We start from the raw sequence: 11,714 nt of genomic DNA on the forward strand, positions 1-11,714 counted from the left end.
ACGTTATTATATGATCCATGGGGGTTTAAATCTCCGAAGGAGAAAAAAATACACGCATCTATACAAAAATTTCACCATTAGGCGAATTTGGATCATTGCTAAATTGACTCCTAAAGCTCTCTCTTCATCGTGCTAGAAAGTATTTTTTAAAAGTTTGAGGCTGTAAGGTGATATTTATATCCTTTAATAATGTCGCCTCCTCAGTAGATACAGATATATAATTACAGTAGAGCCAGTGATAGAGTCATTACTTGACGAGGTTGGTTGGCATTGGTGAGCTCAGCTGGTAGAAAGTGCCTTTGACTTGGAGATCTAGTATCAGCCCAGACCATTGCTGGGACCAGGCACTAACCACTAACTAGTCAGCTTCTCTTGTAAAACGGGGATTAAAACTGCTGCTTTTGTCACGGCCGGAGACTAAATAAAATTTGGTATTTAAATACAATTCCAGGAACATAATGTCCATATAACAAATTAATACACTTGTTTTCTCATCCATTTCTCCAAAAGTCTCAACTAATCCTAAACCTCGAAATAGACCAAGAATTCAGCACAATAAACGACAAGTCTGCCTGGCGGATGAGGGTGTGGGGACCGCCAACCGGTGTCGCAGTCTTAGGGGTGGCCGGCCCCCCGCACCGCGACCCGCGGCCATAAAGCTCGTCGCGTCCCAGGAACCCGGATGCAGGGCGTGACCGAGGGCGTCTGGCCCAGACTTCGCCCTCCGTGGAGAGAAGGGCGGGAGCCGAGTGAGGACAACGCAGTACACCGGTTGGAGTCACCGTGACTCGGGCCACGGCGACGCACGCAGGCCCACCTACCCGAGGGAGGGTCGGAGCATGGGCAAAACCACGAAGCCCCACGTCTCGGGCTGGGAACTCCTGGCTGGCGCTCGGCCAACCCCTCAGAGCGGTTTCCGGACCTTCGGAACCGGAAGCGGGTCTCGGGCACGCGAGTAGGCGGGGCCTCCCTCCCGGAAATGCCTGCGGCTTCAGCCCGGCGCGCGGCCCCGCGATCTGCAGTTTCCCAGCCGTGCGGGTGCGGCGGTAGAAGGGTTCGGAGCTAGTTGGCTCTCCTCGCCGCTCTGGGAGGGCGGGATCCTATTAGGGCGGCAATCCCACGGAGAGAAGGGAGGGAGAGTCGCACGGGACCCCTGGGCCTTTGTCCCGCCTAGAGAGGGAAGAGAGTTTGGCCAGCCCGCGGGCGAAAGCGTCGGTCCCCAGTCCCACAGGGGAGGGGCGGGATGGACGGGCTGCTGACCCCCAGGGAGTCCGCAAAATTCATTGCCGAAAACAGTCGGGATGTTTTCATTGACGGCGGGGGCGTGCGGAGGGTGGCCGAACTGCTGCTCACCAAGGCCGCGGGGCCCGAGCTGCGCGTGGGGGGCTGGAAGGCCCTTCACGAGCTGAACCCCAGAGCGGCCGACGAGGCCGCGGTCAACTGGGTGTTCGTGATAGACACGCTCAACTTCTCCTTCTGGTCGGAGCATGACGAGCACAAAAGTCTGGTGGGATATCGGGGGAAGACGTACAGTGGGTACTGGTCCCTGTGCGCCGCGGTCAACAGAGCCCTGGACGAAGGTTGGTGCCCCTTCTTCCGGTCAGACCTAGCAGCTTTAAGGTTTCAGTTTACTGGGTTGGGAAATGGAATAATGTGTCGATAAGCTGAAGTTCTTCATGGCCAGTACCTCTGCTTAAAAATAAAAGTCTAACGGGAGGCTGGCACCAAATCTTTATTCAGTGGGAAATGGTCCTAGTATTTATTGTCGCAGCTAAGTATAAAAGTCAGTTTTCTGAAGAACACTACTTGATGACATCTGTGTAACACACTCTACCCAGCCAAAATACATCTGCTGTAGTATTACAATTGTTGGACATGAATGAACAAATACAAACGAGCAAATAGAAAATGAGGGATCTGTTTCTGATTTTTAATTATACATCCACTTCCAGTGCATTCCTGGAACACTCATGTGGTTTCATATTAATTGTATGTTGTAAAATCGAGGACCTAATGAATGTAAAAGTATGACGTTCCTCTGCATTTTCTTTTCTCCCTAAGGGATACCAATAACTAGTGCTTCCTACTATGCCACAGTAACCCTTGATCAGGTTCGGCATATACTTCGTTCTGACACAGATGTTCCCATGCCTTTGATAGAAGAGAGGCATCGAATTCTCAATGAAACCGGGAGAATTCTGCTTGAGAAATTTGAAGGCTCTTTTCTTAATTGTGTCAGAAAAAGTGAAAAAAGTGCACAGAAGTTAATGCACCTGGTAGTTGAAAGCTTTCCTTCTTACAGAGATGTAACTCAGTTTGAGGTGAGTTGCTTCAGTTGGGCATTTTAGATTTCTTAATTATCTTCTCATAGTTAACTCTTTTACTTCCAGAACTCCTTTTGAGACCCAAAATTTTAATTTTGGAATTTGTTCCTTGTGAACAGTAACAAAATTTTTAAGTAGTGTTTCAAAGACATTACTTCTCTTAATGAGTTCTAATCAATATATTCCCTTTATTCTTTTGTCTTTTTCTTTTTGTCCTTTAAAATATTTCAAACCTAAAAAAAAATGATGCTGTCACTTAGAGATAATGAGGTCCTTTTAATACTTCAAAATAATGTACTTCATTGGATGAAAATCAGGATATATACTAAATTCTCCCTAATAAAAAAATTTCTTGCCGAGTTCTAGTGTATATATACTATGTGTTTTCTTCTTCATGCACAGGCTACTTTAACAGTATTATTTCATTTATGGTACAAAAAAACTTAAATAGACGTATTTTTAAAATGGTGAACATTTTGTATACTGTCCCAGTATACACCTGAATTTTGTTTTTGTATAATTCTTTTGGAATCTTATCACAGTGTGATTTGAACTGTGACATAGAATTGAAAGCAACTTCAGAGAGATCATGTAATATAAATCTATTGACTAAGTTAATGAATACTTCTATCAACTCAACTTTAAAGCTATCTTTTTGTAATCACTATTCAACAGCAACTAAAATTACCGATAATATTGTTCAAGTCGCTTTTTATGATTTACAGGGTGTTTGCACACACCCTCTTGTTTGATCCACAGAACAGCTCTGTAGGGCCTAAGGACAAGTAGCAATATAGTCCTGTTTGCAGACCAGGAACCAAAGTCTAAAAAAAAGAAAGGTTAGCTAGTCTAGCTTAGGTCATTTAGTCAGGTAATAGCTAGTGTTTCAATTCTACTATGAAGCGAGAGAGATGCCTGAGTATACATGTTAAGATTCTTTTAATTGCAAGTGACAGACACAAAACAAGAAACATCCTGAGCAAAAAGAAGAATTATGGGTGAGTATTGGGGATAGGAACATCCAGGATCAGGGACTCAGTGCAATCAGGATTCAGTCTCTCTGCATTCTGTGGACTCTATTTTTCTCTTACTGCAGACCAGCTTTCTCCATGAAGTAGAAAAGGCCCATGAATGTTGCATTTTATTGCTTCAGCCACCAGGGAGAGAAAGGGAAAAACTCTCACTTTCAGTTCTAAAATTCCTGGGCAAAGGCTGTTTGAACTGGCATGTATTATGACCAATTAAGTGTGGCTGCGGACAGAGGCAGTTTCTAGGAAAGAGACCGTAGGCCACTGTTGAACTTCACTCTCTTCTGACTTACCATTTTACTATTGCAAAGACATTTATCTTTGTTTTCAGAGTATGTCATTTCAAACTTGTTTTTCAGGAAAGTTGGATCAAGTTCCTTGGTCCATCATTCAAGCCATTTAAATATATTAAACAGCATATAAAAGAAATCAAACTGCCATTCATGTGGCTAAGAATCCATGTATCCAGAATCGACATGGTTGTAGTAGAAGAGTTAAGGTGAAACTTAACATGACTTTAGGGTGGAATGAATTCAGGACACCTTGTAGTTTGGGTACTTACAAATTGTCCTGAGTCTTTGTTTTTGTGAAAGAAAGGAGTGTATTTTTTTTGGTAAATTACAATGTTGATTTAGGAAGCATTTGCTGAATTTCTGTTTAATTTACGACACAGTGCTTTCTTTCAATTTGCTACGTATGCTAAAAAGTTCGGTAAAAAAGTTGTACCAGGATATAGATTAATTTAAGGCTGATAGATTTTAAAATGAAGATTAGTATCTGAACCACTTCCCATCAGTACTCATTTCTAAAATAATTCTTACAGAAAAATCCCCAAAATGTAACAAAAATCAAACTTAAAAATTTTAACAATTTCTTAAAGGAGTATTATTTTTTTCTTTTTTTTCATAAGATTATCATTAGTGTTATCCAAAAGCACTGTATTTCTGGAATCCCTATGATTCCTAACATAACACTGAGCATATAGTGGGTGCTCACTTAATCCTTCAATTAATTAATCTACAGTTATCTTTGCATATTAATTTAAAAGACATACAAATAATTAAAGCACTCTGCTTAATTCATAGCAAGTATAAAGGAATTCTAATGAACTTTTGGTGTTGCTTTTGAATTTAGAAAGTGCTAAAATCAAATATCTTTTTATCCATATTTAAAAAATTTTTAATTTCAAAAGTAAAACATTAATTATAGATTTTGAAAAGTACAGAGAAGCAGTCTCTATTCTGCCAAGAGGTAACCACTGTTCACGCAGTTTGGTCTCTCTATGTGTGTGAATGTGTATACATGTGGGCTGGGGAGAATTAAGCCACATAAATTATTTGAAAGTTTAACATATTTGAACATCTGTGTCAATAAAAATTCTTTCACAGCACAATTTTTTTCCATAGAACTATTTTTATTGACTTCACAGTATTCCACTGTATGGATGTACAATACCATAATTATTTGCCCAAATTATTCTACCACAATAATTGTGATACAGTTTTATTTTTTAATTGAATTTTACATCTTTTTTTTTCAGTTTTGTGTGATAATAAGCAATACTGCACAATAGTTTAACACTCATAATTGTTTTCTTAGAATGGATTCCTAGTAATGGAATTACTGAGTCAGAGCATGGCCAGGATTTTCAGGCTTGTAATACGTAAAACAGTAACTCTTCTCCAGGAGGGTGATAGCAAAGATGCTCCAGCAGCATATGAGAGTGCCTTTTTCCTTGCTTCTTCTTAATATGGTCATGTTATTAGTTGCTGTATTTTTTAAATAGTTACAATTGTTTTTAATGTTATATGTATTTGCTAAGATTATCATTTATTTTTAGACATTATGAACAAATTAATGAAATTAGAAAATTTTAATTCAGACAAATTTGAATCAGTGATTTCCTAACCTGGCTGTGCCCCAGAATCAGGGAAGCTTTAGAATTCAGACACATTTTCAAAGCACTACCCTCAAAGATTCTGATCTATGGGTAAAAGAGAAAGAGCAGTTTTTTTTTTAAACTCTTCAAGTGAGTCTGATTTAGAACATACAGTAGCTATGTAAAAGTCCTAATTAATAAACTGGTGTCCTTTACTCTGACATACTGATAAATATACATGAAAAGCATGAGCTTTTTTGACATTTTAGTTAATAACATTTCATGTTCCTCTTAAGCATTTGTAATTCTTGACCTTTGTAATATGTTCATGATAAATTTGTTGCAGAAAATCAACTCATGGTTATAGGGTTTTACATTGACAATTATTTTATAAAGGTACTATTTTGAAAATATTTTATTTTCAAAGCAATATTATGGAACATACAGGGAATTGTTATTTTGGGATTTACTGGTATTTTGGGGATACCAGTTAATATTTTAGAGGTGTAGAATATTTGATTACTAAAATTATTTGAGTACATATCAGCTTAAGGAAATGTTTTATAGATGATTTTAATTTATTTTTAGATTGTTCACTTGAATTTTTTTGGGTTTTGTTTTCATTTTAAGGTATTGTAATCTAATTTTGTGATATACTAATTGACTACCATGGAAACAGTGCTCATGATGTGACAATTTATGTTTTGTTAGATGCTGGCACTGATTTTGTTATATAAATCTGGTTCCTAGATTTTTCCAATTTGCTCTATGAATCTTGTTAAAAAATAGGAGACAGTAGTCTCTATTGTAGTAAATAAACATGATGATTTTGTTTGATACACAGTTTTATTTTGTAAATTAAGTTTTATATCTTGCTGTTTAAGAAATAGACTTGAATTAGAAACCTACCTACCATATGTAAGTCCATGACTAAGTTCCTCTATATAGATGAACAGTTGCCATGTTGGGAATAATCTGTATTCCCAAATGATAGAGGGATATTTCTTATTGATGATTTGTTCCCCCAACACTCAATTAAATTTACAGACTTCAAAAAAATCAGCATATGTTTTTACTCTGGATAACAAGACACTAAGTTTCTTAGTGGTGGCCTTAGAAAATTTAATTTACATAGTAAAAGTAGGTCTGGATTGATTGCAAGAGGTAGGCCTTAAGGTGAGCAATATTAGATTATTTCTTATTAGGATAGAGTATCATTGGAGTTTTTTTTAATAAATAAAGGAATCTATGTTGTTATCTTAAGGAATTTTTATATGGAGCCTTTCCTTAAAGAATTTAATTTCATTTTTTATTTACTTTATGTTATCTACGTATTAAAATATTTTCCAAGGTGGTCAGGATGTATTTTGGGAGCCGGTGATATTGATTATTCCTATTTAGCAGACTAGCAATTATAAAAGATGATTTGAAGTTATTAGCATTGGTATTAGGACTAGAAATAGATGATAATTATCTGTCTCTGTGTTTTTCCACAGTTCAATACTATGAGCATTTATAGTTTTATCAAGAATTTTTGAGTTAAATTATAACCCACTATCTTACAATGCCTGCTTAAATGTGTTTCTTCCATGTATAAATATAATTGGTAATTTATTTTGTTATATGGACTAACATATTGACTTGGACCATTTCCAAAAATGGTAGACTTGATAAATTCTGGCTTTTGATCAATTATGTCCTTATCTCTGAAATAAGTTAATCATATTAGCTAAATGGAAACAAAAAAATGAATGTTGTAGTTCTCTTCAGAAGTGAGTTCAGGGATGATTATTTTCTTCCATATACTCTTCCAGGTTTTATACAATTAATGTGAGTTAAGTTGCAATCATAAAAAATATGTATTTTTTTAATTTAACGAACTTTCTTAAGAAATACTATCTAGCCCTTAGAAATAGTAAGCAGGTGAATTATAGTGACACAGAAATATGTAATGAAGTAATACCATTGAAAAAGAACACTAAAGAGTACCATGACTACACAAATTATATTTTATGTGCTTTGAAAAATATCGGAAGTAAATTTGAAGTGATAGAGATAATTTAATATATATTAGACTCCCTTCTTTCTTTCTGTAAAAGGTCTGTAAATTCTTACTGACAGACTAAGATTATTCTACCCTTGAGAAATGTTTTCTCTGTGTGCCTTTTTTTTTTTTACTGCATACATAAAGCTTTCAGATACCCAGGTAACATTTATATTCTTGACCCATCAGGGGAAAAGAATTTCTTTTTACAAACGTGCCCAAATCCTCGTGGCAGATACGTGGAGTGTATTAGAGGGAAAAGGAGACGGCTGCTTTAAGGACATCTCCAGTATCACCATGTTTGCTGACTATAGATTGCCTCAGGTTCTTGTTTACCTGGGAGCCTTGAAATACTCTGATGAACTACTGGAGAAGCTTCTCAAAGGTTTGCCAGCTTAATTAAGACATTCTTTGTTATATTATGAGTTGTTGTTGAGTCTTTGTCTAGTTTCTCTCACAAAAGGTCTCCTTTCCTTAGAAAAAGAAAACACTATTATTGTTAAAAGCACATATAAAGAAGAATTCAAGGATAATTAAAGTATAGAGAAAATTACTTTTTGTTGTTTACACTGTGGAATATGGATATTGTGGGAAATCACAGTATTTGGACATTATCATTTCAGAGCCTCATAATAAACTGAAACGTAAATTTATGTCACATGAAAGTGTGAACACTAAGACAGTTCAGGTTTGTATTTAAAGAATGTTAATTAAGCTGAAGAGCATACTACACTGTGAAATAAAAGGTGGACTGAAGGATTGAGAGATAAGTAATATGTACTGGATTTTGAGTCGGGGACTCCATGGTCTGCCACTGGTTTATCTTGCACAAGTCACTCACTTTTCTAGGCTTATTTATTTACCATTATTGGATTTGATTATTGATTCTCAAGAGTAGGTGTCTTTCTATAATACATGAGTATCGATAATATGTTTGTGGGACAAGTAGCTTTTGTTTTTTAAACACTTCTTTGTATAAGAAAAATAATCATATTGTATAATTTTTATGTTAATTTCTCTCTTTAGGTGCAGTATTTTTACTACTTTTTTCTTTGTTTTTAAAAGAAGTAGTTTTTATGATTAAATAGTTTTCTCTTGTAAAATAGATTTCAATCACCCAGACTAAGAGAATATAAAGGTACCATTATTCCTGTGGTTGCTTCTACCAGGTTTTTATGCAGCCTTGGGCAATCCATTTTGCCCATTTCCTCATTTGAAAAATAAAAAGCTGTTTTATGTCATAAAGCTCACCCCCGGGGTCATTAATTGTGGGATAGCTTTCGAAGCAACAGCATTTAGCAGTCAGGGCTTCTTTTACATACAGCCATATTTGGCTGGACTGGTTTTGGCCCGTGTATACAGTGCTTATTCCTTTCTCTAAACATTCTCTTGCCTGGTTTCCCTCATCCAAATTTTCTTTTTTTCAATTCAAGTCCTGCACATCCATAAAGGTTTAGCTCAAATGCTACCTCTTCCACATTGCTTTTCCTGGCTTCCCATGGTTTCTCTGTCTCCTTCTGCTGAATTTTTATAGCACTCAGCTGTCTCTGCTACTGTGAGAAAAACCCTGGTGACAAGGAATCAGCGAGCATTGTTGTACAGAGTTGTCTGAGTTTTCTCCTGCCATCCATTTCACCTCCAGAGGCTCTTTTCCAGATGTCCAGGTGCAGCTGTTACTTCCTCCACCATGTCCGGCTTCTGAAAGGATACTCTGCTGTCCTTAGCTAGTTTGGCATAAGAGAAACAAATTCCTTTGCCCTTTAGTTTTTTTTAAGCAAAGTTAGAATTTTTTTTTTCCAGAAAGTACTTTACTAGCAAATGAGAGGAGAAACAGAAACTATAAATGTAAAGGAGCACACGTAAGTAAAGGACACCGATTTTTAAAACCTATTTTAAATGAAATCTAGAACCAGGTGGCTTGACTGGATGAGGTAGAACTTCCTTAACTGGCCTCCAGTGGTACTTCTTCCAGACTTGAGGATAATGCACATGTATTCCTTCTCTTCTCTCTGGATATCTCCAGGGCAGCCCTTGGAAGATCTTCCCAGATTCCTGTGCATTTATTTTTAACCCTTCTCTTCACCAAAGACCTACTTTTTTTTTAGTCAATTATAAAAACTGACAATGCAGTTTGGCTACATTAGATTCCTCAGTGTGATTCTATGGCTGACTTTTAGGCCTAGTATGTTGGCCATGTTGCCTTCCCTGACTCTAATCTGTGTTTGTCCTCTCAAATGGTTCATTCTTTTTCTGTTTCAAAGTCCATGTCCTATCCCATACTATAAGTTGTTGTATTAGTTACTTTATTAGTTTCCTAAGCTGACATAACTAATTACCATAAACTTGATGACTTAAAACAGCAGACATTTATTCTCTCACATCTCTGGAGGCTAGAAGTCTGAAATCAAGGTGTCGGCAGGGTCATACTTTCTCTGAAAGATCTTGAGAAGAATCCTGCCTTGCCTCTTCCTGGCTTCTGGTGGCTTCCAGTCCCCTTAGCCTTCCTCAGCTTGTAGCTGCATCACTCCAATCATGACTTTCTTCCCTGTGTGTCTCCTCTGTCTCGCTGTATCCTCTCCTTTTTGTTTAATGACAACAGTCATGGTATTGAAAACCCACCCTAACCCAGTGTGACCTCATCTTAACTTTATTACATCTGCAAAGACTCCATTTACAAATAAAGCCACATTCATAGGCACCAGGACTTCGGACTTAGATGTATTTTTGGTGGGCAAAGGGCCACAGTTCAACATGATAGCTTTTGTTGCTGTGTAACAAATTACGCTAAAATTTAATTACTTAATACAACAAACATTTGTTATCTCATAGTTTCTTTGGGTCAGGAATCTGTGTGCTAGTTAACTGAGTGCCTCTGACTCAGTTGTAGTCAAGCTGTCAGCGGGGGCAGTCGTCTCATCCAATGGCTCTACCTGGATGGGTATTGAATATAGTTCCCTGCACTATACAGTAGGACCTTGTTGTTCATCTAGATTATTGTGTTTCTTGCTCTTTTTTTTCCCCTTGCAGGAGAAATGCTTTCATATGGGAGTAGGCAAGAGGTGGAAATCAGAGGGTGTTCACTTTGGTGTGTTGAGCTGATCCGTGATTGTCTTCTGGAGCTTATTGAAGAAAAGGGTGAAAAATCTAGTGACGAGATCAATTCCATTCTTCTGGATTATTACTTATGGGACTATGCCCGAGACCACAGGAATGGTATGAAAGGAATTCCGTTTCATCGCACGCGTTGCATATACTATTGACCCGCAGTGTAAACTGATCCAAAGAAAACTTGCATTTTTTATCACATAGTTATATGTACAGTTTTGCTTTGATATTAAGAGGGTTCATGACAGAAATAATGAAGGAAATTTAATGTTTTCTTTGAATCTCAGATTTCTTAAAATTAATCATGTCTTATAATGTGATTAAACTTCAGTGATAATTCATTCAATTGGTATCTTTTTTCAAAGTGTAGTAATTTTCTGTGTACCTTAATTATTTGATAAGAGAGACAGAATGGGATCTTTGCTACGTGGATGCTGCTGCTTTTATAAAAATCAGTCTTGACAAATTTTCAAAAACTTCTTATTGGTAAATACAGTGGATTTCGTACATAATGATTTTCAGTTTAGAATATCTATTTTTTTTCAGAGTAACTATATTGGAATTGAATAAAGATTTTTAAAAATTTTCTTAAACCTGGAATGGATTCTTTCATTAAAATAGAATTTACCACGTATAATTTTAAAAGGTTTACAGTGAATTTAATTAATTACTTTATGTTGCAGAACTTTCATTACTTCTCAGGCACTCATTTCCCACCTGTACCCTGACCTTCCTTCTAGCATAATTTTGATTTTTGTTAGTTAACTACCTATGAATTTGTGTGAATCAGAAAAAGCTGTCCTTTCTCCAAGTCCTTACTGCCATCTGCTGGAAAGTTTTTGTAATAACTTTACATGTTACAATGACTGGAAATGTGAATGGGGACCCCTGGAGTCTTGTAGTGCACAGCTTGCGCCACCAGAAGTAGTGGTGCTGTGTCTATCCCTCCCCTGTGTGACTCAGGGGAAGGTGATCTTGTCCCCAGGTCCAGAGGTAGACCTGAGTGAATTTGAATGGTTTCTTACTTGTAATCATCCCATTCTCTGCCTGTGATTGCTTTAGTAATGAATATATAATCTAGTTTTGGCCAGTGGCAGTGGAAGGGAAGTATGCAGGGAGGCTTATGGGAAAAGGTTTCTTCACTTTTAAAGGGACAGAGGAGAAGGTCCATCTTCTTACTCTGAGCAATGCTCTGTCTAAACACGATACCTGAAGCTGTAGTAGCCATTGTGTGGGGCCAGAGCCCATCTTACCTACAACCTTCGTTCCTGAGCTAATGAGCACATCACATTATGATTGCCATCATTTTGAATTAGTTTTCTGTAATTTGTAGA

General features: G+C 37.2%; 1 protein-coding gene across 1 annotated transcript; it reads left to right on the forward strand.

Moving 5' to 3' along the window:
- Nucleotides 1-803: 803 nt before the first annotated feature.
- QNG1 (Q-nucleotide N-glycosylase 1) lies at nt 804-10,973 on the forward strand. The gene is made up of 4 exons (XM_006209252.4): nt 804-1,580; nt 2,062-2,321; nt 7,465-7,660; nt 10,303-10,973. The coding sequence occupies exons 1-4, from the start codon at nt 1,244-1,246 to the stop codon at nt 10,533-10,535; spliced, it is 1,026 nt and encodes a 341-aa protein (XP_006209314.1). The 5' UTR covers nt 804-1,243; the 3' UTR covers nt 10,536-10,973.
- The last annotated feature ends 741 nt before the right edge of the window (nt 10,974-11,714 follow it).

The sequence above is a fragment of the Vicugna pacos genome, chromosome 4 (genome assembly GCF_048564905.1).
Source record: "Vicugna pacos chromosome 4, VicPac4, whole genome shotgun sequence".
Lineage (NCBI taxonomy): Eukaryota > Metazoa > Chordata > Mammalia > Artiodactyla > Camelidae > Vicugna > Vicugna pacos.

Excerpts from the sequence above, each read along its gene's own strand:
- QNG1 (XM_006209252.4), top strand. The coding sequence starts at position 1,244 with ATGGACGGGCTGCTGACCCCCAGGGAGTCCGCAAAATTCATTGCCGAA. Across the intron at positions 2,322-7,464 it reads GAGATGTAACTCAGTTTGAG|GGGAAAAGAATTTCTTTTTA; the intron begins GTGAGTTGCTTC and ends TTGACCCATCAG. Across the intron at positions 7,661-10,302 it reads ACTGGAGAAGCTTCTCAAAG|GAGAAATGCTTTCATATGGG; the intron begins GTTTGCCAGCTT and ends TTCCCCTTGCAG.